The 27,860-nt window shown below is 46.5% G+C and overlaps 1 protein-coding gene across 1 annotated transcript in view; it reads right to left on the reverse strand.

Moving 5' to 3' along the window:
- Positions 1 to 19,731: 19,731 nt before the first annotated feature.
- EEF1AKMT4 (EEF1A lysine methyltransferase 4) overlaps positions 19,732 to 27,860 on the reverse strand; it is a 28,610-nt gene continuing 20,481 nt past the window's right edge. Inside the window, exon 3 of the mRNA XM_066621563.1 lies at positions 19,732 to 21,888. Coding sequence (XP_066477660.1) covers positions 21,601 to 21,888 — 288 coding nt within the window. The 3' untranslated portion in view covers positions 19,732 to 21,600. The remainder of the gene's footprint in view (positions 21,889 to 27,860) is intronic.

The following is a 27,860-nucleotide window of genomic DNA, read 5'->3' on the forward strand; positions in this document are numbered from 1 at the left end:
TTCCATAAGACACAGTAGCGCCCCCCCAACCACCCCTAAACCCCAGCAGTTTGCAAAATACCAGCAGTTTGGAAGCAAACCCAAAGCCAGCATTGCTGAGTGGAAGACAAGAGAGGTTCTGACGTGGATGGACTATAATATTACAGACAGTGATTGTTTTGCTGTCAAGAGACATTTTTGCTCCATCTTTTTTGCATGAGCTTCCTGGTCTTGGTGCCACATTCTGGTGCCACTAGTCATCCCACTATGGCACGCTTCTTTTTAACAGAAACTCCTCATATTTGTATTTTTATATCTGAATATTTGTTAATAACAATCTGCTAATGTCTAATGTCAAAACGTTGCATCAAAAGATTGCTTGTATTTTTTTTTTCCATAGGAAAGGCAGACAAGATTTTATAAGATGGATTTCCTGTTGAAAGGCAGATATTTGGAAATAGTTGGCTCTCTTAATTATATATCAGTATTAGACAGGACTTCTTGAATGTGTTCCAGGTTTTGCACACATCATCGTTAATGAGAAATGTATTTAAGCGTCTTAAACTGTGATCAATGGCTTTGCTGATGGACTTTGTAGGAACATGATGAATTTAGCAAAAATACTATTGCACTGTTTATGAATGTGTCCAGATAACTCACTGGTTATTTGATACCTCTTTCTTAGGAGGTGATGTTCAGAGTTGTTTTTAATTTTGTACTTTAATTTAATTTATTTTTTTTTTAAAAAGAAGCTTATTCTTGTCCTTTGCGCATGAAAAACCATCATCTTTTCAATAATATACAATTACATTTTATGAAGACAATGAAGCAAAAAAAAATTGTCATGACATTCTAAGAATGACCCATTGTAAAGTTCAATGCCATTTTTCACTGTACTGGTGAAGAAAACTCAATTAATAAATACATACATGTATCAAAATGGAAGCAGCCAGTTCTGGGTATCTTCCTTAGCAAAGACTGAGTGTGATCTAGGAGTCAGTTGATTTTAAAGCAAAACCTGCCACTGCTGCGTTACCGCCAGCCAAGGACTCCGATCCACTGACAGAAATGACTGAGATTTCAAGGCATTTGCTGAATGCTCTGGGGAATCATCTGGGAACCCCAATGGGAACCACACTGAGCTGCAGACCTTGATTACAGGTACCACCTCTCTTTTTCTCTTGAGCAAGATGCTTAGGGTGAAGGAACTGCGCGGATAGACTTTGGTTTCCAGGCATGGTTTCTAGCTCCTAGCGACTGAAAGCTAAATCTCTGCAGTTGCCTGATTGAGATGAGAAGTAAATGACCTAGTTTTTGCTTTATAGACAGAAATAGACATTCAAGCAGCTGAGCAGCTTGTGGGTGTTAAATATTTTACCAGAGCCTCTCAAAGGAGCTGCCCTTGTTGGCTTTGAGAGAGGGAAAGGACTCTGGAGAACGTGATACAGAAGTCTATGGAGAGGCCAGCCTTTGGGATACCTGCATTGTGCTGGACAGCTGATGCCTGACAAGACAACATTGCTGCATTTGGGCTGTAACCTGTATTGAGAAGATGGGCCAACAGAGATGAAGGGGTGACCTGTGGACAGGAAGTAATGGACATGATCATTAGCAGGTCCTTGGATGGCTCTGTTGCCTGGTACCTGCCTTCCAGGCAAAACAAGAAACCTGGGGACCTTCCAGGAGCTTCATGGAGTCGTTCCAAACAGAGGGCCTTGGGAATGTCCTTCAAGGCCTTGGGAAATGTTTGCCATGAGAGGAGACTCTAAAGGAGAAGGGTGTGTTTGATTCTTTTATTCACTCTGGAATTGGACTGGTCTTTTTAAACATTAGCCTGATTTCTTTACCATAATGTTGCTGCTTCTTATTAAAAACAACAGCAGCAGAACTCAAAAGGATTGTGTTGCACAGCTGCAGCCAATAAATCCCTGCTAACACTGCAACACAGTGCGCCGTAAGCCTCCATGCACACAGAACTATGGATGCATTTATTCAAAGATGAAAAACACAGAGGGTGCTTGCATGTACAAATTCAGGGACAGAACTATGCAACCAAGATACTGCATGAACCAATCAGCATGTGTATGCATGCAGACATGCACATCTACAGACACCTAAAAGCTGTGTCACTGGCACAGACATGCCAAGTAATAGCTGCGCGCAACTGATGCACACAAACATGCAAACAGCTATGCAATGTTGCGTGTACAGTCGTGCACATTCACAAAGGCACACCTATGATCTTTATGTACTGTACATAAAGAATCACAAACACAGACATCTTCTCTAACCAAGCTGGATTTACAGTCTTGAGTAGCTGAATAAGCTCCACTTCTGAAATTCAAAAGGGTTCTCGTGAGGCAGGACATCAGTCCAGATCTGTGGACATTTATGGGACTCTGCTGGGATGGGGGATGCCTGGATCCAGAAATGCTGAGGTTTGGTGTGCTCACTGATTTCTCCATGAAGGATGCATTCCAGTGTGCTCTGATTTCTGTGCCCATTTCCCAGCCATGCTGCAGTCTCCAATGACACTGCTCTGATTGCCTCAGGCTTCTCTCAGCCTCAGCTGGTTTTGCACAGGGATGCACTTTCCAGTCAGATATTTTTTATTCACAGGACAGTTTTCCCTTCTGAACCTGAACAATTAATTAATCATCACACAGCACCTGAGATCCCCAGATAGTCACCACTGCATGTCCTACAATCACATCTGCTGAATATACCTCAATCCAATGCTCAGATAACTCCTTCTTCACACAACACACAATTAATAACAGAGAGAATTCACTCTTGTAAGATGGGATAATGGTGCCATCATAGAGTAGCATGAAAATGACTGAGTTTTTTTTTTCTTTTTTCTTTATATGAAAACATCCTACTGAGAGTTGCAGGGATTAAATTTTGTTCTGCTTGTGTTGAATCAAGCAGCACCCAGTGTTAAACATTGCTCTATTCAGTGATAGGTCCTATCACTGTGGATTCCTATTAATTTCCAGCCTTTTGTCTCACACATCACTTGTTTGGGATCATTGAGTTGTGTTTGTGGACAATCATGATCACTTATCTTGGCAATTCACCCTTTAGGGGAGGGGCTGTAGCTAAGTGGCAGAGAGTCTGCTTTTCTTGTGGAAAGTCTCCATAATTTTTGGCATCTTTGGGCAGGGCTGAATAAGACCCCTGTCTGAAACTCTGGAGATCCACTGCCAGTCAGGGTATGTAGCAATGAGTGAGACGGACCAAGGGTTTGACTCCGAGAATAAGGCAGCTTCGTACATTCATTTCTTCATTCTCTTGCAAAACTGAGAGATCCTGTCTGCTGCCTGCATTCTAGTTCTTCCATGGAAAATCTGCACAGTGGTTATGCATTTAGTCCTAAAGAAATTCCTTTTATTAGCCTCTGATATCATACGAATCAGGTCAACATTGACTCAGAGTGCCACAGAGTTTGTGAAATCATTCACCTCTTCAAAGGCCTGTTGAGGAGGAAGGGGCAGGTGGAGATGTTTGGAGCTGTCTCTTGGGATATAGAGCTGTGACTCCACCGCTGCTGCTTTATCACTTAAAACCAGGAATTAAGGAACAGAAAATGTTTTCTCACTGACAGCCCAATCCTATCTGGGCCTTGCATTCCATCAGCACAAGGCCAGGATTGCTGCTTCAGCAGCTGCTGCAGTGGCACATGGGTCAGTGTCACCAGTGCAATCAGCTAGCAGCCACGGGCACACACCACTGACCTCTGGATCACTCACTGAAGCAGGTAAATTGGCAGAGGGGGTCTTCTAGGGTGTTCTGAGGGATGATCGGGATGGGGATTGGAACCAACCAGGGGTATGTTAAGGGTGGACTGGGAATGATATCAGTGGTGGTGCCAATATCCTATGCTCCTGGTCAGGAATCAACACACCCCCTTTGATCCACTTGGATTTATGCCAGGAAAAGAGCTGGCACAGATCAAAGTAGGCCCACTGGGGACAAGGCAGAAGCAAAGTAGGTATGGAAAAAGGTTTTTTTACTTCTCTCGCCATTGCTGCCTGGTCTCCACTTGCCCCAGAGCATGCAGCGGAGACCGCACCAGCACCACTGCACACTCTGGGCCAACAGAGGCAAGGAGGAGACCTTTGGCTGAAGTCCAGGAAACAATGGTATAGTTAAGCACCTGCAGCTTTGCCCTTTGTTCTTTGAACACAAGGAGCTGCCATGGATTGAGTCAAACCATTGGTCACTCTACCCTGCTATTATCTATTCTAAAGCGCAGTGTGTAGCTCTCCAAGGCTGACTTACAGCCCAGTCCTATCCATACTTTCCTGGGAGTAAGCCCCATTGACTTTAATGAGACTTACTTCTGAGTAGACATGCATAGGGTTGGGCAGCCAAGCAGAGAACTTTCTCATCACCTGCTATCTGAACCATTTACTGGAGATGCCCCTTGTTGGAACTTGGACCATTCAGATATCAAGTAGATGTTCTACCACTAAGCCGTGGGTCCTTCTCATAGATTTTCTCTAATGAATTTCTCTCTGAAAGACCATTGGTTCATAAATATTTTTAATGGGTTTTTGTGCATCTCACATCTCTGTCTTCTGATGCTGTTGGGCAACTTATCAAGATGCACTCCCTTACCTGTCACAAGAAGAAGCTGGCAACAGCTCCATTAAAGTCTACAGAGGTTAAGTCACCTCAGCTTTTCTGCTCTTGATGCTTTCTTAGCGATCTGTCACCACCGCCAAGTGTTGAGCCTGGAGATAAGAGATTCCAAACTCCCCACCTTCTGACAGATTATCAGTAGGTTTTAAAAAGATTTAAACAGGAAAAGCATGCCTATTAGCAGCTATTATCCAGGTTAGCTCTACAGAACCCTCACATTCAGGGGCACTCTACCAGATGCTGAAGATAAGCAACAAGAGGTGGTCATCACCTTCATGCCCTGCCAACAAACACTCAGACCTCTGATGTAAACAGAATGGCTGGCTATACAGACCTTGGGCTGATCTAGTAATCCTAAGTAAGGGACCTATCTTCCTAAGATGCTGAAATAATAATAGTATTTAGGAGTGTGCCTCATCTGCTTTAGCTCAATAATTCTTACATTGACCCCATAGGATGTCAGTATTATTATCTCCATATAAAAGTGTATTATTTGGTCCCTTTAGCCCTGTGACTTGGCAGCAGCCCTCCAGCCTCCAAGATGGCTTTTTCCCATTTGATCCCACCCGATAGCCACTAAAGAAAAATGCCAGAGATTGTGCCAACCTGAATGCAAAGCATGTGCTCTACCCACTGAGCTTCAGCCCTGTTCAAAAGACAGGCTTTGCCATACTTTATGTTAGAAAAGGGCTGGGAGAAAATTAGACACCTAAAGGCATCTCTTGAGCTTGTTGCTCAGGTGAGATTTGAGACTCTGTGTAGACCAGTTTGGACACCCCATCTTTAGGAATGAGTTCAATAGAAATCTCTCTGTGGATGGTGCTGCCTGAAGGAAAGTGGCTGTTAAGAGAAAACAAGAGAAAACAAGGTCCAGTTCTGGTCGCCGCATCTCAGTCCAGTTCTGGTCGCCGCATCTCAAAAAAGACATAGTGGAAATGGAAAAGGTGCAAAAGAGAGTGAATAAGATGATTACAGGGCTGGGGCACCTTCCTTATGAGGAAAGGCTACGGCGTTTGGGCCTCTTCAGCCTAGAAAAGAGACGCCTGAGGGGGGACATGATTGAGACATACAAAACTTTGCAGGGGGTGGACAGAGTGGATAGGGAGATGCTCTTTACACTCTCACATAATACCAGAACCAGAGGACATCCACTAAAATTGAGTGTTGGGCGGGTTAGGACAGACAAAAGAAAATATTACTTTACTCAGCGTGTGGTCGGTCTGTGGAACTCCTTGCCACAGGATGTGGTGCTGGCGACTAGCCTAGACGCCTTTAAAAGGGGATTGGACAAGTTTCTGGAGGAAAAATCCATTATGGGGTACAAGCCATGATGTGTATGTGCAACCTCCTGATTTTAGAAATGGGTTATGTCAGAATGCCAGACGCAAGGGAGGGCAGCAGGATGAGGTCTCTTGTTATCTGGTGTGCTCCCTGGGGCATTTGGTGGGCTGCTGTGAGATACAGGAAGCTGGACTAGATGGGCCTATGGCCTGATCCAGTGGGGCTGTTCTTATGTTCTTATGTTCTTAAGGAAATTCAAGTTCAGTGGACTATCTCTTGCTCTGAAAACAGGTTCAGTGGACATAAATCCAACAGGTAGCTCTTCTGAAGCAATTCTGGCTGCCAGCATCAACAAAGGTGCTCCTGTTATAAAATCAAAAGGGGGGAACCCCAAAACAGTGCTTCTGAGACCATAAGCATGTGTGTGTGTGAGAGAGAAGAACCCTCTTAGGTGCACAATTCACATCAGAGTGCAAGAGATGCATTTTTTTTTTCTGACTGCCCAATTAGGGAGTGCCCTCCCAGGAGAGTGCTGCCTGGTTCCACCCTTGCCTGCTGGTCTTATAAAGGACAGTAAATCTATATTGGGATCTATATATAGACTGGCGAGGGTTAGGTCATGCAGGGTCTTGAGGGGAAGAAGTTTGCACAGGGTCCAGGAGTGGACAGGGAACCTGTGCTACAGATTTCAGGAAGGGTGTCATGTGGCTAGAGAGCAAAGAGAGAGGGAAATGATTTGGTCAGCAGAGTGTTAGAGTCACTGAGGTGAGACAATGGAAAACCAGAAAGAAGATATCAAGGTGAGAGATGACCTAAATTGATTAATTAACCGGGGGGGGGGGGGGAGAGAAAAGTGACCTTAAAGTGTGTGGGTGGGGGGGGGGAGAGACCATTGCTGACTCACCTCTTCCTGTTCAATTTTCCTTTCACTAAAACCAACTTAAATCTGGGTTCCTTTGAACATAACCCATCATTTAAGAATGGTGGTGTGCAAGAGAAGAATAAGGATTTGCTTTGGTCTGCAGTAAATTGGTGTCCGATGCTGAGTCCCTCCTTGAAAGGTGTCAAGTAATAATACCACACCCTACATCTGTTTCCCCACAGCCTGGTATCCACAGCCTGCTATCCATAGCCTAGATGCAGGTCTGGGAGAGAAGGAATTTAAGGGCAGGTGGGCTGAAGTCCCTGTACCTCTTTTCTCTTTAAAGCAACCACTGATCAGAAATGGGATATATAGTGAGCATTCACCTAATTTCAACAAATGGTAGAGGACCTTCAGTCCCACTTCAGAGCAAAAGGAAGCCACAGATGATGTCCATGGTTATTTCTGATACACTTTTCTGGCCTTTTGCTTCTTCTGGTCTTTGAAGGAAGAAATGATCTAATAATGGACTTTTACAATAAAGGCCATAATTTACAAATACCTGAGGCTGCAAACAATTTTTTAAAAGAGAAAATGTTCCCGTCCTCATGATTGTAAATATGCACAGGCAGTTTCTGCAAAAAAAAAGCATAGAAACAATATTTTCTCTGAGTGTTAACATCCATGATAATGCATGTGAAGTGAGTAACACACTTCACAGCCCCCATTCTCTTACTCTTATCCAAGGGGAAAGAGAAAGAATGACACTGCACACTCCATAGCCATATGTGTTACCAAAGTAAGCACATGTTCTTCTCTTGGTCATCACTGTTTCCATTTTCCTCCCTTTCCTCTGCTGTCTCCTTAGTGTTGATTTCTACACAGTAAGTCCCTCAAGACAGGGTCCTGTCCCTCATACTATGTAAAGTGCCCTGGACGTGAATAGTACTATATAAATAATAAAGTCATTAATATTTATTGTCCAGTGATCTCCTCTATGGAGAACTCATGCAAGGAAAGCACCCTACAGGTAGAGCACAGCTGTGATACAAGGACATCTGCAAGAGGGATCTGAAGGCCTTAGGAGTGGACTTCAACAGGTGGGAAACCCTGGCCTCTGGGCGGCCCGCTTGGAGGCAGGCTGTGCAGCATGGCCTCTTCCAGTTTGAAGAGACACTTGGCCAATAGACTGAGGCAAAGAGGCAAAGAAGGAAGGCCCATAGCCAGGGAGACAGACTGCACTTGCTCCCAGTGTGGAAGGGATTGTCACTCTCGAATCGGCCTTTTCAGTCACACTAGATGCTGTTCCAGAACCACCTTTCAGAGCGCGATACCATAGTCTTTCGAGACTGAAGGTTGCCAACAACAATAAAGACATTCTTGATAAATGTTGAGCAGTGGAATTCTTCAGGGAATAAAAAATATATTGCATCTTAGCTTCAGAAGAAACTGTTTTGTTTTTGTTTTTGAAGGTAGCTAATGTATAATCAAATATCCCAACACAATTGTCCCCTCTGTCTTCCAGAAACCCTACCCTACCCAACTCCCTGAACACATTTTAAACTCAACATTTTAAAAATGCAGTTTATATATGCAGGTGCTAAGTTTTCCAATCCTGCACCATTTTATTCAAAGCACGGAAGGTGAGGTTTTTAAAATGTACACCTTGCAGTTTACCACCTCCTGACGACATCAACACTTATCTGTTGCATTTCTCCTCTAGCTAACTGCACACCACCTTCAAAGTGGTGCTTAGAGGTAGTTAAGGCAAATAGGAATTTGCAAGAAGATGGAGGAGCAACATACCACTAGTAAGTAGGCAAAAGAAATAATCCCAGAATATGCTTCATAATTAAATCAGCATTTGCTCTGTTAGAAATTGGGGCAGAAGTGACTGGCACCACTTTTGCAAGTGCAAGTCGCTGCTACCAAGATTTATCCCAGGGAGAGTCCTGGAGGACATGTGCAGGGCCTTTCCTTCTGCATCTCTCCCTCTTCCCAGCCTGGGGACCAGAGAGACTTGCTTCATGACTCAGTGCTTTTCTAGAACAGCTTCTCTCCATTAGGGAAGCAGCCAGTCAGAGGAGGGCGAAAGGAAAGGGAATGAGCTCCTCTTCTCTGAGCAGGGAAAGATCATGCAGTGCAGAAGGAAGCAAACCCCCAGCAAGAACACAGGCAACACATCTACACTGTCACCTTCAAGTGAACACCCCAGTTCAACTCTGTCCACAGATCGATCGTCAGGAACACCACTACCCACCCAAGCATCAATTGATGCTATCAAATTGACTGTGGCTTCCGGCAGTTTCCATGGAATATCCTGAACGTTCGCTTGGGTTCCCTTTGGTGCTTGAACCGGCAATGATGTGATCTCAGCCATCACTGGCACAAAGCCCTTAAGAAGGAAGGGGCTCCCTCTGCCACCCCAAGCTGAAATGGAAAAGCTCCTTAGAACAAAGAGGTGAATAGGGAAGGCTTTTTTCTTCCCAGTGGCAAAAATATTCTCTGTTGCAACAGACAGTTGACCCTTCATGGGCGCCTGATGCTTGCTAGACCAGCTGCTAAGTTCTGCCTCAGCTGCTAACCCAGGCTTCCGTCAGGCAGGCACAAGACTCACACTAGGTCAGGTTCCGTTCTGAAATCTGGTTTCATTACTAGGACTCAGCCGTTTCCCCAGTTGTGTAGCTATGAGGGGAGGCTGTAAGTACAGCTTGAGTCTCATTATTCACAAGGGTTCTGTTCCAAGAACTCAAGTGGATGGCAAAAAACGCACTATAGCAAATCAATTTTAAAAACAAAGTTTCTTTGCTCTGTTGATTTAAAAACAGCCTTGCTGACTTTTGTAATGCACACAGAGGCAATCAGTGTCTCTCCAGGTGCTTAGGCTTCACTAGGAGGAGCAATCCCTCCCTTCATCAGGAGCCCCAGCAAGGGGGAAAGAATGGATCACTGCCATTTAGCCTTCTTTCATGTGCTCAGGGGGAAGGGAGGAGTGAAGCCTGCAGAGAGAATGATTGATAGACTGTCAGCCTATCAATTGGCTGCCCTCTCTGGCATTATTAAAGGACTGTTTTCCTTTAATTTAAAGGGCCCTTATCAACTTTGAGATAGAAAAATCTGTGGATACTTAGGTTATACCTATAATCACTTGTATGACTGTCTCTCTGCAACAGTAAAAAGCAGTTTTTTAAACTGTGATTTTAAAGGGGTGCATTTTTCCCCTTCTCCAGGGATCAGCACATTCCTTCTCATTTGCAGGGGCCATTTATGTTGAGTCAAATCAGTGTATAAAAAAATCAGTGTATAACAAGGCTGGACCTGTACTGCAGGTGCTGCAAAGCATCGTGTAAGCCGATGGCAAGTTGGAGGGGCCACTTACATGGCAACACCTGCAATCCTTAACCCACCATCCCACCTGTAGCTACACTATTGCTTCTGGCCATTCTAGTTTCCCAGGTGCAGCGAGTTTGATTTTGGAGAAGTATTCCAGCATCAGCTCTCTCTCTCTTAACTGCAATGTGAAGTTAACCTAGGCCAGGAAAACTGGCCAATAATCTCTAAAATGATACAAATTTCAAATTCCAGAACTGATACACAGTTTGTTTAGCTTGCAGCAAAGTTGGCTGTCCTGGATCAAAGCATTTTGGTTCTCTTGGTTTGCAAGAAATGAGAACCCCAGTCTGTAGCCAGGAGAAATCAGCCTCTTTTTTGCCCACTGCCGGGATGATAGTGAGGCTTTTGCTGGGCCTCTGACATGCATCTCCGATTGCTCTTGAAAGGGTTTGGCAGAACATGGTTCTGCACTTACAAATACACTCCCTGCAGACCACTGTCACTGCTGGCCACACCCCTATGTGAGCTGCTGTATACTCAAGCAGGAGGCGAAGAGAGAGGCTGGATGACCAGTAGAGGTTCCACTCGCTGTAACTCCACTGATTGCCTCCAAAAGGGCACACAAGGTAGCAGGATAAGCCACTGGACCCTTTTCACCATAGCACACTCCACTACTACCACCTGAATCCAGACAAAGGCCTCTCCTACCCACTACAGGTGTGTTCTCTGTTGCACTGATGACTCATTCAGGCACCACAGGGGTTTTGGCTGCACCACTGGATTCTACACAGCTGCCTGCCAAGGCTACCTGCCAAGGCTCAACGCAGCCTGGGGGTCCTCCTGGATTCCCCATTGCTTCTAGCTGGCCAGCTTAGGCTGGTGTAGCAACTGCAACAAGATCTCAGTTGGTTCATGCACAGGTGATATGTAATGGATGACTGTAATGCAGTGTTCTTCAACCTTTGGGTGGAGATCCCAATAGGGTCACAAAGCCTCATTTTTTTGGGGGGGGGAGGGTGTCACAGCAACGTTACAAAGCCTGTGCAAGAGAGGGCTTGAATCCAATCCAATAATGGACCTGCCTTCTCAAAACAGAGTTCTTGATATAAACCTGCACAGCCTCTTCTTGCTGTCTTGCCCTACAGCTCCTTAGGCCGGCCCTGCTCAGGCTGCTACCTCACAAGGTTGTTGTGAAGACAAAAGAGGTAGGGGGAAATGGGTCAGGCAGGGGCCCAGGATGGGGGTAGATCAGGTCCCAAGAGGGTGGCAGGAGTGGTGGTGGATCCCCAGTCACTTACTTCAGTTATTTAGTGGGGTTGTGGCATTACACCCACTGTTGTAATGCACTCGGTGGGTGTCTCTCCTTGAAGGCCACTTGGAAACTGCAATGAGTGCAGAATGCAGTGGTCTGTGTGGTCCTGGGGGCTTCAAGGCTGCTGCTCCTTTTCCTGTACTGGCTGCTGGTCCAGTTCTAGGAGAGATTCCAGCTGCTGGGGCTGACTTTTAAACCCTTTCACAGCCTGGGGCGTTATCCTTTTTACCCTGATCACTGGGCAAAGAGGCACTTTTTCCATTTAGCAGGGGCAGAGAGTAACTGTCCCCTCTCACCCCAGGACAGTGTCTTTGCGAGCAGCCGTTTGCTGGTGTTCTTCTGCATCTTTTTAGATTGTGAGCCCTTTTGGGAGAAGGAGCCATTCTGATTCGGCCTAAAAACCATCCTGTGAACTTGTCGTTTAGAAAAACGGTATATAAATATTCTTGATGATTGCTGCACTGCTTCAAGCTGAATATGGAGGAGGCTCACAAAAGCCTCCCTGTGCATTGAAGTGCCCGACCTTAAGCCCCTACACCGCCCTCCTGATTCAGCAGCAACCCCTTGTCCTTGCCTTCCTGTCTCTCTGCTCTCCTATCTATACCTGCCTTCCAATAACTTCCTCTCTACCAGCTTCCCCAACCTCCACTGCCCACTGTCCAGAACCACTTTTCAGAGTGTGATACCAGTCTCCCGGGACTGAAGGATGCCAATGATGATGGACTGCCCCCTGATCTCCTGCTTCTGTAAAAAATGAGGCCCACTCTCCTTTGCTTTCACCTTCCCTTCCCAGTTTTCTTTCAAATCCCTTCTCAAAATCCACCATTACCACTGTCCTATTGGCATAACCTGCTCGTCTCCCAATTCCACTGCCACAAAACCCAAGCGCAAAGCTGAACTCAATTCACAGCCTTTCCATTGACCCTTCATTTTTCCATCTTCTCCCCTCCCTCCATTGCCACCCTTGCGTAAAATGTTAGATTGTATCCTTTTAGTTGTCACTCGAAGGTGGGCCTTTTCAACATTCTTTGCAAGTCCTGGACTTCTGTTTTGTGCTTTGCTGCCTCCAGGGATGGCTGCTGTATACAGGACTTAGTGGTGCACCACAGTCATTCCTGCAGCGAGAGACGGCTCATTATTGCTGCCTCTAGTCTTTCCTTAACGCTGCACCCTCCTTTCTGAACCTGCACCTCTTTTGAAGGGCAAGGTCTGGGCTCACACACAGCTGCAGCTCTAGGCATGGTGGTCATCTCTACTTCTGCCAGGATTGGGGTTGGATGGAGCTGCCTGGTCCTGTGGTGGCACCAGCTCACATACATATAGATCAATCAACAAGGTCTATTTGTACCACTGGTTGAAAGCCAGGCTTCTAAAGGGAACATGCATACATGGAGCACAAATCAACAAGGAAGAAAACTTGGCTGATGGTTTCTTGCCAAATGTTAGTTTACTATGTGCAAGGAAAAACTCTCGACTTCGGGAGCATTCAGACATGCAGTGCAGGTTTTAGTTTCACCCAGGCCTTTCCTCTGCAGTTTCACCCATTGCTAACAGAAGGGCGACTGACTTCCAAGTATGAGGCAACTCAAAGTCTTCCATGGATCTACCAAACCAACAGAAACTGTCCTGCTCTTTCCGGCTCCGTGGGACCCAAATTCACACCCACACTGTCCCTAAGCTTTCCATCAAAGACATCCCAACATAGCTCAGGAAAGCGTCCTCCACCTGCATTAACAAGCTCTCCCTCAGCTTCTGTGGTAAACCTTCAGCATGGAATCGACAACCCCCCAGGGAGCACATGGGAAAAGAACCAACCTAATTAACTTCAACTACTCCCCAAGTGGCAGCTGAACAGTGCGGCACACATTTCCTCCACTAGCTCCGTCCAAAAGAGAAAGATAAATCTAGGTCATGAACGACACTAATGGTGTTGTGCACACAGATTTTTTTTTTGGGGGGGAGGGGGTAATGCAGAGCTAATAGAAGTACTCGGAAGCGTCATAGTTCTGCGTGAGCGAGTGTGGGCGGCCAAGCACCTCACACCCAACTCTGGTGCTGCAGAATTGGCTTGGCAGCTGCAGAGGCATCTCTGAAAAGCTTAACGATGAGGAAGACAGCTGGATGACTAACAAGAGCACTGCAGACATTTCCGAACCCCCATAAAGCAGCCAGAGAAGGTGTTTCATGGACCTTCTCCAATGGTGCTAACAGGTTGGACAACAGAAGAGACACACCCAGAAGAGCAGCCCTTCAACTTGCACCCCAAGCAGGATAGCACAGAGGGCTAAATGCTTACCATTTGTGTGTGGGAGGGGGAGTTTTATTCAGGATGAAAACAAGCAAGTCCTTCTGTACACATGTAGTTGATAAGGAACTTATTGCCACAACATGCCCAGAAGTTGCCTTATATGAAGTCAGATCAGTGGTTCACCTAGGACAGGGGTCGGCAACCTTAAACATTCAAAGAGCCATTTGGACCTATTTTCTGGAGAAAAGAAAGCCTCGGGAGCCACAAAACCCTTTTGACATCTAAAATGAAGATAACACTGCATATATAGCTTTTTTTTACCTTTATGCTATGTATAAAAAAACTATAGTGTGTTGCATTTTTGAAACGAATGAACTGCTACAGAGAAAACAATATGTAACATATTTTAATGTTACAAGAGCACCATAATCTTAAATTTAGAATTACATATAAAAAACGAAAGAGCTAAAATAAAATACATTTAAATTAAATACTAATTTATTTTCCCAGGGCCTGCCCTAGCCAATTTGGTGCTATAGGCAAGACTTGGGCTGGTGCCCTCCCTAGCAGAAAATCCTGACCAACAGTAAATAGTCATCTTTGTGTCTTTTCCACAGTAATGTAAAAGAGGTACAATGAAATACAAAATCTAATGACTAGTATTTTTCTATACAATAAAGAGTTTTATAGTTATTACTCTCCCTTGTATGTCCCAATTTATAATGCACTCCCCTCTTATATATGCAACTTTTATAATGCGCTCCCCTCTTACAGGTCCCATTTTTATAATGTAGCCCCTTCGTGTAGCTCCCTTGTAGGTGCTGGGGCACCTTCCTTATGAGGAAAGGTTACGGCGTTTGGGCCTCTTCAGCCTAGAAAAGAGACGCCTGAGGGGGGACATGATTGAGACATATAAAATTATGCAGGGGATGGACAGAGTGGATAGGGAGATGCTCTTTACACTCTCACATAACACCAGAACCAGGGGACATCCTCTACCTGTCACCTCAGAAGTCAGCCCCAGTAGAGTGAACGGGACTTCCTCCCAGGGAAGTGTGGACAGGCTCCTCTGCCTGTCTACTCAGAAGTCAGCCCCAGTAGAGTGAATGGGGCTTCCTCCCAGGGAAGTGTGGACAGGAATGCAGCTCACCTCGCTCCTTCCTGCCCATTGCCTCAGCAGCGCTGCGTGTGCTTCGACCAGCCTCGCCTCTTCCGTTCAGCCCCCTGCCCGCTGCAGGGCGAAGGAAGGAAGAGCGCAGGGAAGAGGTGCCCGGCTGCCCCCACCTGCACCTGCTCGCAGTGGGGCGGGGAGAGCAGGTCCAGGAGAGTGCAGCTGCCCCTGCCTGCCTGCCTGCGGAGGAAGGAGCTGCTGTGCACGCAGGGGGGGCGCTTTGCAGGGAAGGAGCTGCAGCTTTGCAGGGAGGAGCGGCGCCCCGCACTCACCAGCAGCCACCCGCAGCACATCGTGCTGGAGTGAGGCGCCCTCGGGGCTGGGCTGGCTGGGCGGGGGCCAAGGGGAAGGGCGCCCCGCTTCCAGCCCCCACTGGGGAGCCACATCAGAGGACTGAAAGAGCCGCATGCGGCTCTGAAAACACAGGTTGCCAACCCCAGACCTAGGACAACGTTGTCACCATAGATTACCAATAGCTCTCCAGGATTTCAGCCTGGAATTTCTCTTGGCTCTACCTGCAATGCCAAGGATTGAACCCAGGACCTTCTACACGCAGGCAGGTGCTCCACATACCACTGACCCACAGCCCTTCTCTATCATCATCATCACAATGAGGCACTAGGGGCTTCAAAAGATTAGACAAATGCATGGGGCGATGCAGCTATTAATTACTATCAGCCATGGCAGCAATATGGCAGCTGAATACCATATAGTAGAGGGGAGGAAACACCAAGGTAGTCCTGTTGATTCATGCCCCTGCTTAGGAAGTTCCTGAAGTGATCTGGCTAACCACTGTTGGAAACAGGATGGTGGTATAGCTGGATCTCTGGTCTGATCTCACAGGGGCCTCAAGCACCAGCAATATACTATTAAGAGAAGTTCCTTCTAACACAAAAGAAGAGCACATTCCCTCCCCCATGGGATACTTTGCACCATGACACAAAACCAGGACAGCACTAGGAAGGAGTCTGGGGGCACACAAAAGAGACAAAGTGCATTTCAGGCAGGTCAAGCCTTGCCTTGTGCCAGATTCTGGAAAGAGAAATAATGCATTATTTCACATTCATGCTCCTATCCTTAATTTATTTTCTCTTAAATAGGCTTTGACAGAGTTAATTTGCAAGTAAAGCTACTTTGATTTGCAGAATAATTATGATCTCTAGTTTAAGATTCAGCAATGGGTTTAGGAGCTATTTCCCAGGGAGGGGCTTGGCCCCAGCAATCTTCCTTCAGCATTACCTATGCTGGGGACCCCGTAAACGTGACAAGCATACAGTTTTACTCCATTCAACGGATACTTGTTTCCTGACTTATCATGTGCAAGTATAGGCTTGGTTTGTCAAGTTAGGCACAAATCCTAACCAACTTCCCTGCACTGACATAGCTGTGCCAATGGGGCATGTGATGCATCCTGCAGTTGGGCGGCAGTCACAGAGGCCTACTTAAGGTAAGGGAATGTTTGTTCCCTTACCTTGGAGCTGCATTTCCTTCACCTTGGTGCTGGAAAGTTGGTTAGGATTGTACCCTAAAGCAGTTTTCAAGTTGGTTCTTTTCCCCACTTTCAATCAACTGACCAACTGCAATTCGATTCTTCACTGGAAATATTAACATTTTCTAATACCCTCCCCTCCAAGGTCACTTCATGTTATGACATTAGCTAGCAGAGGAGGGCCCTGTATGCCCCCACTATACCCTGCAATGTGTGAGAAAAGCACGTTTCACTCATTCATTCATTCCAGTTAACCACTTTGCTACAAAGTTATGTTGTAAAGCCATTCTGGGAACAATAACACAATTCAAAAAGTACATAAAGCATGATATATGGTAACAGAGTGTCAACAATACAAAAACAAATAATTTAATGCAGCAGTTTAAATTCAGTCAGGTGAGAGGATATGACCAACATTAAAAGAGAAGACAGTGCATAAAAGACCAACAGCCCTTTGCTGGAACACCACGGCCTTCCGCTACAGGAGTGGAACTGCAACTCCCACAACATGTACATTGCTTTTCTTCATAATAAGAATCTTTCCCCTCAAATGTTTCAGGACACACATGGATACATTAAGTACTATGGGTAAGCAGTCCTATGCTTATATTATCACATTTTTATACCACCCTTCTTCCAAGGAGCTTGGGGTGCTGTACATAGTTCCTTCCACCTTTTGTCCATTATGGAGTACAAGCCATGATGTGTATGCACAACCTCCTGATTTTAGAAATGGACTATGTCAGAATGCCAGATGCAAGGGAGGGCACCAGGACGAGGTCTCTTGTTATCAGGTGTGCTCCCTGGGGCATTTGGTGGGCCACTGTGATATACAGGAAGCTGGACTAGATGGGCCTATGGCCTGATCCAGTGGGGCTGTTCTTATGTTCTTATGTCCTCACAACAACCCTGCAAGGTAGGTTAGGCTGAAAACAGTTATTGGTCCAAGGATACTCAGGAAGCTTCATAGCTAAGCAAGAATTTGAGACCTGGCTCTTCCAGACCTAAGTCCAGCTCTGGAACTACTACATCACCCCAGCTCTCTCTCAAGCTTTTATTGTTTAAAAGATAATAGCAATTATATGATGCTTCAAAATGTACACATTTTGTGTACACTTTTACAGTTTTGACAGCTACCCTGCAAGACAGGCCTCCATTATTCCCACAGCTATTTACAGATTAGTCTATTAATCTGCAGCATGGATGGGGCTTGAATCGATGACTCAAGCTTGAGTAGCAAGTTACTGAATAGCTCTCAAATGTGACTAAATTTCCTTTAAAAAGAAGACACAAAACAAGACCAAATATCACCTCTAAAATTATATATAAAAACTGAACAATGTCAAAATGCAAATGTGACATCTCTAAGGATTTCTGACTGTTATGGCTATTTTTGCTTAAAACAGCATATCAGGTACTTAAATGCCTAGAGAAAATTTTTTGGAATGCATTGATTGACACAGGAAATATATGTGGATCACTCATATCAGCACTCTTTTAAGATACAACAGAACAAGCCAAATGCAGAAAAATTGGGTGTTGTGAATTCAGCACATAAAAGGCACTTGATGTCATTTATACTACTGTAAGATTTACATTAGAAAAGAGAGAAATGTACACAGATTATGTTAACAGCCTCAGACATCCTTTCAGAGGGAGACAACTCTCATTAGAGCTTATTAAAAATCCACACTTTTCATCTGCAATTAAAAGACAGGTGTTAAATCAATTACAACATTTTTAGCCCTGGTAAGAGAGACCCTGGAAGGAGGCAAAGTATCTTTGTACCACGTGTTTGCAATGCAGCTCAAGGATTCTGTTGTGAACACTGCTGCTCTTTGGGAATGATCTGTTAGTGAGAGCCTGTGAACTCAACAAAGATCACTGCTTTCCTGGTAACTCTATGCAAGGGAGTGTGTAGTGAGAAAGCCCATTCAATCACATCCAGAACGATCAAGCATACTTCTAGCATTACTCTGGAGACAAGAAGTGAGAAGAGAACTGGGAACGCTGCACTGCCCTCTTCTTCCTGAGTGCTGGTTTTTCCAATTATTCAAGAGACAGAAACAGGATTAAAGCAATTTGCTTGTGGAAGAGGATAAAAAAAAATAAAACCTCCATCTCTGCCTCCTTTTTCCACGCTTCCCCCCCCCCCCTGTAAGATCTGCATTGGGGATGAGAACGGAGAAAGGGAGGCAAGCTCTGGTCTCTTCCTCTCTCCCTCATTCAAGATGGATGAAGAGAATTAAAATGATTCACAGGTTCTCTGGCAGTTTCATTAGTGATCACAAAGAGCAGAGAGCTGGATTTCCTCCAAAATTAGTGGGGGGGGGGGAATGGGAGGGGGGAGCAGAGGTAACAAGACAGGGACTTTGTCAGGAAGCAGCAAACATGATGCCTGGACACAAATGCCCTTTCCAGGGCTCTGCTGTTGTGTTCTGCTTGGCTTGCCCTGGACCTCTGCAACGCTGTGTAGGCGTGGCAGTGCCACTCTGCCTAGCTTGCTAAGCTCCAACCTGTCAAGACTCACATCATCTGTCCTACTCAGAACGGAGCGCACAGCTGGAATGAGCCATAGCCAAGATAGGTTTGATTTCCCTGGGTACAGCCACACCGAAGGAAGCAGGAACCCCATCCAGTCTGGTCAACCACTTCAATACAGGATAGCTGGACTTGGGGATCCCAGCAAAGCATTCCCTGCACGTGTTCTGCCCGCTGACCCAAGGACCTCGCTGCCACGGCACACGCTGGCCTTGAATCTGCCTGGATATCCAGTTCCCAGGCTATTCTTGGTCAGCTTGCTCTTGTCACTGAACTGCAACCAGCTCCAATCTATCTAGCACAGCATGTGCCGCACTAAACATTTGACACTCTGTGTCAAAGGAACCCAAATTCTTTACCAAGAAAAGAAATATTTTATGCTCTGTATAAATCATGCAAATTAAACAAATTTGCATGACTTCTTATTTAGCAGAATTTATTCCCCATTTGCTAGTCCTTGTGGAAGTAAGTTTATGTCTGTCTGTCTGTCTGTCTGTCTGTCTGTCTGTCTCTTGCCTCCAATCCTGGCAGAGAGGTCTCTCATCAGCTGTTAGGAACGAGGGCTACACTGAGCCTTCACTGTCAGAGGCAGCCGCTGGATATACCAGTGAGGGCTGCTGCCTTCAGGCATCATCACTGGTGGGCTTCCTGGAAGTATTTGGTTGTCGATCGTGCAAAGCAGTTTGAGCCACAGAACTGATCTGATCCAGTAGTGCTCCTTTCAAGCAAGGAAAAGATCTATGCAGGACACCAAAGCCCTGCCCCCAGACATCTCACAATCGTGAGCAGGAATCCTCTACTTGTTTCCAGGCCATGGGGGCTAGGAACTTGCTCTTTTTCTAAATGAAAGTCAAGAGCCTCAGGAAGCTTAAATGCTTTAACCAGCAGAAAATCCTCAACTTTCTGCACTCTCGCAGAGTCACAGCATACAGGTCTACCCATCTACACTTAAGAACATGTATAACTCAATACAAATATATTTAAAGTCAGCCTTCCCTCTGTAGACATAAGCCTGAAAATACCACTTGTATTCACACACTCCTCCCCATTTATATCCCATTCTTCCTCCCAGGAGCTAAAGCTGGTGGTACATGGGGTGGGGTTACATCCCAATCTTGATAACTCTGTGAGGTAGTTTAGGCGGAGAGATTGTGACCGGTTCAAAGGCACCCTTCGAAGATACAAGGTATGCATACAAGTCTGCCTTGATGCTTACACAATGGTGGGGATGGGGGCAGGGAGGGGGAGCGCACAACCACATGGCTCCCCCCAAAAGCTATCATGTGTTTCAACATAGCAATTCTGCTGCGGCTTGCAAAAACAGGGTCCCTAAAACTGCTCGTTCCTTTGCAGTTTGTAGAGTGAGGATTTAAACAAACGGAAAAGTTTCTAGACCTCATGGTCACTATAAAATTAAAACTACAGAAGTGACTCATAAGAACATAAGAAGAGCCCTGCTGGATCAGGCCAAGGGCCCATCTAGTCCAGCTTCCTGTATCTCAGTGGCCCACCAAATGCCCCAGGGAGCGCACAAGACACAACCTGCAGCCTGGTGCCCTCCCCTGCATCTGGCAATCAGAGGCAGTCTGCCTCTGAAGCCAAGAGCTTGCATGTACCTACCATGACTTGTAACCAGTAATGAACTTTTCCTGCAGAAATTCCTCCAATCCCCTCTTAAAGGCATCCAGGCAAGATGCCATCACTACATCCTGTGGCAAGGAGTTCCACAAACTAATTACACACTGGGTAAAGTAATATTTTCTTCTGTCTGTCCTAACTCTCCCAACACTTAACTGTCGTGGGTGTCCCCTGGTTCTGGTATTATGCAAGAGGGAAAAGAGTGTCTGTCTATTCACTCTGTCCATCCCCTGCATAATTTTCTATGTCTCAATCATTCCCCCCTCAGGCACCTCTTTTCTAGACTGAAGAGGCCCAAACGTTGTCGCCTTTCCTCATAGGGAAGGTGCCCCAGTCCAGTATTATGCTTTCAGAAAGCAATTTTGGTAGGTGTTCCTCCCCATTCCAGCTCAGCAACAGCTTCAGATCATAGTCCATTAGTCCTCTATCCTTAAGTCCACAGCACAGCATTGGGAGGCTATCAACAACTACTAGCCAAATGTGAAGGAAAAAGTAGAGATGACACCCGCATTTGGCAGTGCTCACTCACGGCCATTTTCAAAGTCAGTGAAGCAGGTAAAAGCCACTCCAAGCCTGGAAAATGGCAGAGGGGAACACACCCCAGCCTCTTCGGAGATGCTCATTGCCCAAATTTCCTGCTGGGAAACCGCAGCCAGTTTGAACCACCCCAGAACAAACTGGGGAGCAGGGAGAAATTTCTGCCCAGCAAAAAGACTTAAAAAAGGAAGATCCCATGCGTACACACACACACACGCCCTTTCCACAAACTGGTTCACAGTTTGGAGACACAAACAGCAGAGAGGATTCAGAGAGGAAAAAGTTCTTTTCTACAACAGAACTGGCAGCAGAAAACGTTCCCAACTTTTTCCATGGGTGGGAATTGGCTCTTGTTGGCAACTGCAGAGAAGGCACTGGATATTTTTTTAAAATGTTTTTCTTAAATATGCAGGAGTCACCCAAAGTGACCTGGAGAAGTTCTGGCACCAGCAACCAAGCAGCAGACAAACTGGTCAGTGATCACCAGATCCATTTTCCTTGTGTGTGTTGGGGTAGGCTCTTTGCAATTCCTCCTCCGTAACCCCTGTTTCTTCCCAGGCATTCACAATTCAATGGTGCAGAGGTAATTCTCACTGTCACTGTCCTGGAGGTAGCGCACAGGAGTTGGGCTGCTGGGACGGAGGTAGAGGCTCCGCCCCAGTGCCAGATCTGAAGGGGACAGCTCCTCCCCCTTCCTCATAACATAGAGGAAGTAATGGAAACCACTGCCATATGTAACATGGCGAACCGACCAGCCATACACAGGCTGGGCATAATGGCGCTTGCGGAAGTGAGGCTGGGCAAAGGTGATAGAGATGAATTTCCCTTCAGGTCGTAAAACTCTGCTGACCTGGTAAGGAGAGAGAGAGAGAGAGAAAAAAAAAATAAGTTGTAAGTGACTCTGCTAGATTGATCTTATCTATTTTTCCCACATCATACAGTGGTATGTCACCCCCCTAATACACCTCCCACCAGCACGCTTTTGACCCCTAAAGCAGCACTAGCATACAAACCACCTCATGTTTCTAGACTTCATGATACAGAGAAAGTCTCAACATGCACAGGCAGATCACCACCTGCCTTTGGTCCAGACACCAGTGTCCAAATTCAAAACCTGCCTCTGCCATGACCTCCACAGGCACCCTTAGAGCAAGCCACTCCCTTGGCCTCATTGTCTCCATACTGCAGATGCAAGGCTAACAGCACCCACTTGTCTTACGAGGCCAATGTAAGGATGACTGAGAATGTCTGTGTGCCTTGAACGGTCTAGAAAAATGCTCAGGATTATAACTGGTTCCCATTCACCCCCAGTTACCTTGGCCATTTCTATCCCTGCCCCTCTCTCTTCCTGCTGTCATCAAACCTCAATCTCCAAAAGCTCCTGGAGGCAGGAACCTCTATTTTCATGGGCTGCTGTGAAGCACACAGCACCAAGGGCTTCCTGGAAAACCAGTTGCCCACAGGTGAAATTAACAAGCAGGTAGCAACAATTCTCCAAAGCAGAGGACAAGGTGGCGCTTGGGAAGGAAGGGCGGGATCTCTCGAGTGTCATATACCTAGGGCCAGCTTCTCTGGGCAGCCTGCCTGCCTCAACTCCAACACACTTGACCCAATGGACCATCACAACTCTCCAGCCTTCCTCCCACTCCTGCTCAAATCCACCAGGAACCCTGATCTGTACATATCCATACCTCTCCCCCCCACCACCTCTTGCAGCAAAATGATATTTTCTTCAAGGAGTGAACGGGTTTGTAACCCCCTAAACATCACTAGCAGTTCGGCTAACTCGCTGCTTCATAGTCTCCACTTCCTTCCCACCCAAACTAGTTCATGTTGATCAAATTCCTTCATGGACAGAGGTCGTATCTCTCTGAATACCAGATGTCAGAGGAACAAAGAGCAAGGAACAGCCATTTCCCTCGTATCCTGCTTGCAAGCGCCTGGAGATGTTGGAGGCAGAACATGGACCTTTGGCCTGATCCAGCAAGGCCATCCTTGCATCTGTTCATCAAAGAGTTTGTTCCTCAGGGCCTCTCAAGCACTGATCCAGGGCAGGAAGTGAAGCGGGTTCCTCTCGAGTCAGATCGCTGCTCCACTCCCAACACAAACTGCTCCCAGCACTAATCAACAATTCCTCAGGGTCTCAAGCCAGAATCATTCCCAGCCTGTGGCTTGAGAGCCTGTCTAATGGGGGAGACGTCAGAGGAAATCACCAAAGACCTCTTGCATTCCCTATGCCCTATATCCACTGAGTGAAGGGGCCTCCCCAGAGAAGATTTCTTCTGTCCTTTATCTGGCCCTTCCCCCTCCCTTTTCTGGGGCATGGGCACTTGTACTGGCACCACCCCTGCTCCACACATCTCTCGCTTCCAGAGTGACCTCCTGTCCTCCCCACCCCCACCCGCACATTCCCAAGCCAAGATCTTAAAGAGACACTATGTCCAAGGTACGGCTTGTTTGAAGCTGAGTGGACTTGACCCTTTTAATCATCATTTTCTCCTCGCTGGAACTAAGCTCCTGCTAATAGGATGGAAAAGAACATCAATTTTCTTGCTTGGCTTTATCCAAAGTCAAAGGCATTTACGGCCAGCGACGGCGTGCTCTGCATGCTAACTCCGCCGCTGGGGCTCAGCAGCCAGTGCTTGGCTTTCTCTCTATCTTCCCCCCCACCCTGCTGCCTGCCACACAGCTCTGCCGGTGCAAGCAACGCACCAGGAAGAGCCGGGAAACACCCCCGCACTCTGCTACCCAGGCCCCAGTGACAGGTGGGGATTGAATGCCCTTCATCTCTCATGACTCACCAGCTAACCAGAACAGCCTGTGGTGAAAGGATGGAGCCCTCCTCTTGGAATGGCGCACAGGGGAGCAGGAGAATTCGAGGGAGGAGGCCAAAGGGAGGACGGGAGCTTGCTAGAACAGCAGAGGTAAGGAGGGAGCTTCCTGGTCACCCCTTCCCCACAAACCCAGATGGAATTCTGAGGGGCAGACTAAGGAATGTCACCATATTCTGGAGCCCACTGCCCAATCATGTGCACTTGCATCTGATTTATCTTGTCCAATCCCATCTTCTTTAGTTGAAATGTATTTTACATTTCCTTTATCTGGGGGAAAAATAATAAAAAATCCCTAAACTCCACTGTTGTTTGATAAGTGAACACTTATTACATGCTGTGAAAATTTTAAACACATCATTAAAACGGAGAGAATGAGAGCAAGCTTTCATTGTGGGGGGAAAATTCAGATGGTTTAAATTTCACTCAAGGACTTCAACCACTTTGGGATACAACTCTGACTTCAAGTGGATAATCCAGGACTTGGCAGCCAAATTGAAGACATCAGCCATCCATTTTCCCTCCTTTTTAACAGCAGCAGACCAGGGAAGAGACTTAGGACAAACCAGCAAGTTTTGAAGAACTCAGTGGTTAAGTCCTCTGCAGACAGATGCTCCCAACTGAAGAGAGAAGGACAGAAGGGAGAAGGGGTGTGTGGTAGGTGTCCCCAGGGTAGAGAAACTGTGTGTGGGGGTGGGGGGTGGGAACTGACACAGATATAGGGAGAATGCCTGGCAGCAGGTGCCACACCTGGACAACAATTTCTCAACTTAACCTAACAGGATAAAATGAGACAAGCACACATCTCTGCCCTGAGCTCCACAGAGCAAGGCAAGATTATACCTGTATGAAGAGACCAACCACCTGAATCCCCAGTCAGTCACACACTGCTTGGATCCCACATAAGGCCAGCCCTACTGGAACAGACTGACAAAGCCTGGGATTCTGTCTGTAACCAGAAGCTTCAGAGAACCCAAATCACAAAAGCATCAGCTATCCCTTCTTGGTTTACAGCACCTGGTGCTTAGAGGTACACATTCCCTGAACATGGCAGTTCCATTCACCTGCTATGGCTAACAGAAGCATGATTCCCCCCCCCCCCCAAAATGGAGATTGAGATTCTCAGCATGCCATGTTGTGCACTTGATTACAAAACTGTCCCTTCTGGTATGTGCATAGAATGCAAAACAGTCCTGGTACCTGGTGAGGGAGATGAGGTGAGGGCAGGAAGAAGAGAAGAAACAATCACTGGCAGGTCTCTTGCATGAAGCACTGGGATCAAGTGAGGATAAGAGGGAATTAAAGCCAAAGGCAGAGAGAGTAGAGATGTACGGGTTGGGAGGCTCAGCTGAAAGCAGAGGCACTGCATGCCAAGAAGAGTTTTGCAAACTCACACGGGTCAGAGAGATTCTCCATGGCTGCTGGAAGCCAAGCTCATTTCTACATCGTCATGGGAAACTACAGGATGATTTGGGGGGGGGGGAATTATGGGAAAGGGAGCAAACTGGATCCTTAGGAGACAACCAAATTATATCACCAGCATTTATACAGAGGTTGACCAAGGGGCGTGTGTACCATTATGCTTTGAAATTCATCCCAGAAGCAAGCCAAGGGAAACCAGGCTGCTTCGAAATGAATTCCTGAGAAGACGTGCACAGAACTGATGAAAAAATAAACATTTGCGTTTAATTTTGTTGTATTCCAATTTTTAATTTTAACAAACTGTGAGGCATCTTGGGGCTCCTGCGCAGCCTCTGTTTGGCAGAACGCCAGGACTCAGGGGGGAAAGCCAAGACCAGCACAAGGATGAAGTCTTCCCACCCCGATACAACAGGCTGCTTGCATACAACCCTGTAACGGGGCAACTGAAGGACAGGCTGCAGCAGTCGAGTTGCTGGTGTGGAACTTGTTCACAAATATTCACTTGTTCCAAATTACCCCCCCCCCCCCCAGTAATACAAATAAAACATTTCAGGAGCCACTCTCCCTCTCTGCTGCCTCAGATTCCTTACATGTCACCAAACTCCATTTGCCAGATTGAACAGCTCCGCAATCATTTACATCCAGGATGGTCAAGTGGGGCGGGGGGGGGGGGAAGAGAAAAAAGATGAATTCTCCAGACAATAATCTTCATGGCTCAATGTGCATCTTGCCATATTCACTGGTGGTCAAGCTCTACTGGCCTCCTGGAATATGGCATTGCATACAACACACCAAACAGAGCTGCAACACATCCCTCCTTCTGAAAAGTGTTTCCTTGTGGACAAATGAGCATGCAGATTTTACACCAAAACTCAGCTTAAGAGGTCCACATGAGGGGAGAATATATTGCCTCCCTGGACAGAGAGTTGGTTTTTGCTGGTTTATGCAATCAGTTGTTTATTAATACAGCATTTAGATCCAACCTTTTCATAATATCTCCTTCCCAAAACATTGTGCAATATCATTTAAGACAACAATAAAATCTGGATAAAAACACAACAATCCAGTAGAATTTAACCCACCCTGTACAAAGAGAAGAAACAAAAGCCCCCACACCCCAGGCAGTAGTCTTGATGTTGAGTGTATTTCAACTTTGGATTCACTCAGTTGGGCACACATATAAGTAAAACTGGAGTTAACCATGAATGTGGAGGCCACATCTTCTGACATTCACCAGTGTCAAGGAAAAACCAGCAGGGTAGATGCCGGGTCTGGTGGAGACAGCACTTGAATTTACAACAGGGAGAAACATACTCCAACCACAGTCCCAAACCAAGTTTTACAAAGCAGCAAAAACGGGAGAGAGGAATGCAAAGGAAGAGGCACAGCAGGCCCACCACAGTCACTGAGCAGGATCCAATATGCCCCCCACTCCCCAGTGCAGCTTGCAGTTAATGGAACAGGAAAGGCAGTAGCTTAGGGACAGCTGCATGGAGCTCTGCCAACCAGCAAATGCAGCCATCTCTCTGATGGGCGGTGGGGGAAACAAGGAAAGAAAATGAGATGCTGCTTCTCCTTCTCAGGAAAGACCCCAGAGTTGGCACACAGTGGCTCCAAAACACTTTGGGGCTGCTGAATGCTTGGTTAGAACACCAGGGACAAGACAAGATGAAGAAGCTGGTTCACATTCAGTCCTAGGTCACCCAGTAGCCCATCCACACTCCATACAGAGACCTGGTTTTCACTAAAGGGATCTGGGTGAAATCCAGATTCACCTTGCATCTGGGCTGTTCCCCTTCAGGTAGCCATGGTGGAACTGGGGCACTCATGTGGCTGAATCTTACCACATATTTTTTAGAAAGTCCCTGAAGACAGCAGTGGTGTCGCTAGGGGGGTGCAGGTCACACCGGGTGACATGCCGGAGGGGGTGATGCACCCTGGGGGATGACGCGCTAAAATCACGGCGTTAGGAGCTGCCCCATCATGCCATACACAGTTGAATGCAGAATTCTCAGCAGAATACAATGCAATAAACAGAATTGAAATAACTCATTTCCTTCAAAAGTTATGGCCAAAAAACCAGAAAGAAAAAATGCATGGATCGTTATAGAAAGTGAAAGTGAGCCGTATCGTGCGTTTACTTGTGAGTAGGCAAACTTGCCATAGTCCGTCGGAAAGGGAAGACTGAGAGGAATCCAACAACACCAGAATGGTCCTGATCCAAAGAATGCAGTCCCCCCAAAACACCGGAGAAGCTCCCCCCTTCCAGCTGCATGTCTGAGCCCAAAACAAAGCCATGTGGCCGTGTTTACTCGCGAGCAGGCGGACTTGCCTTAGTCAAGGTAGGCTGAGAGGACTCCAAAGAGGTCAGAATGGTCCTGATCCAATGAATGCAGCCCCCAAAAACACCTGAGAAGGAAGTCCCTCCCTTCCAGCTGCAAGTCAATGGGGACATATGGAAAGAAAAGCAGCCTCATGTCGCATTTACTCCAGAGTAGGCAGACGTGCCTTGGCTGGTGGTCAGGTCAGGTAAAGGGGAATCTGAGGACACCAGAATGGTCCCGATCCG

Source organism: Tiliqua scincoides, chromosome 3 (assembly GCF_035046505.1).
Source record: "Tiliqua scincoides isolate rTilSci1 chromosome 3, rTilSci1.hap2, whole genome shotgun sequence".
Lineage (NCBI taxonomy): Eukaryota > Metazoa > Chordata > Lepidosauria > Squamata > Scincidae > Tiliqua > Tiliqua scincoides.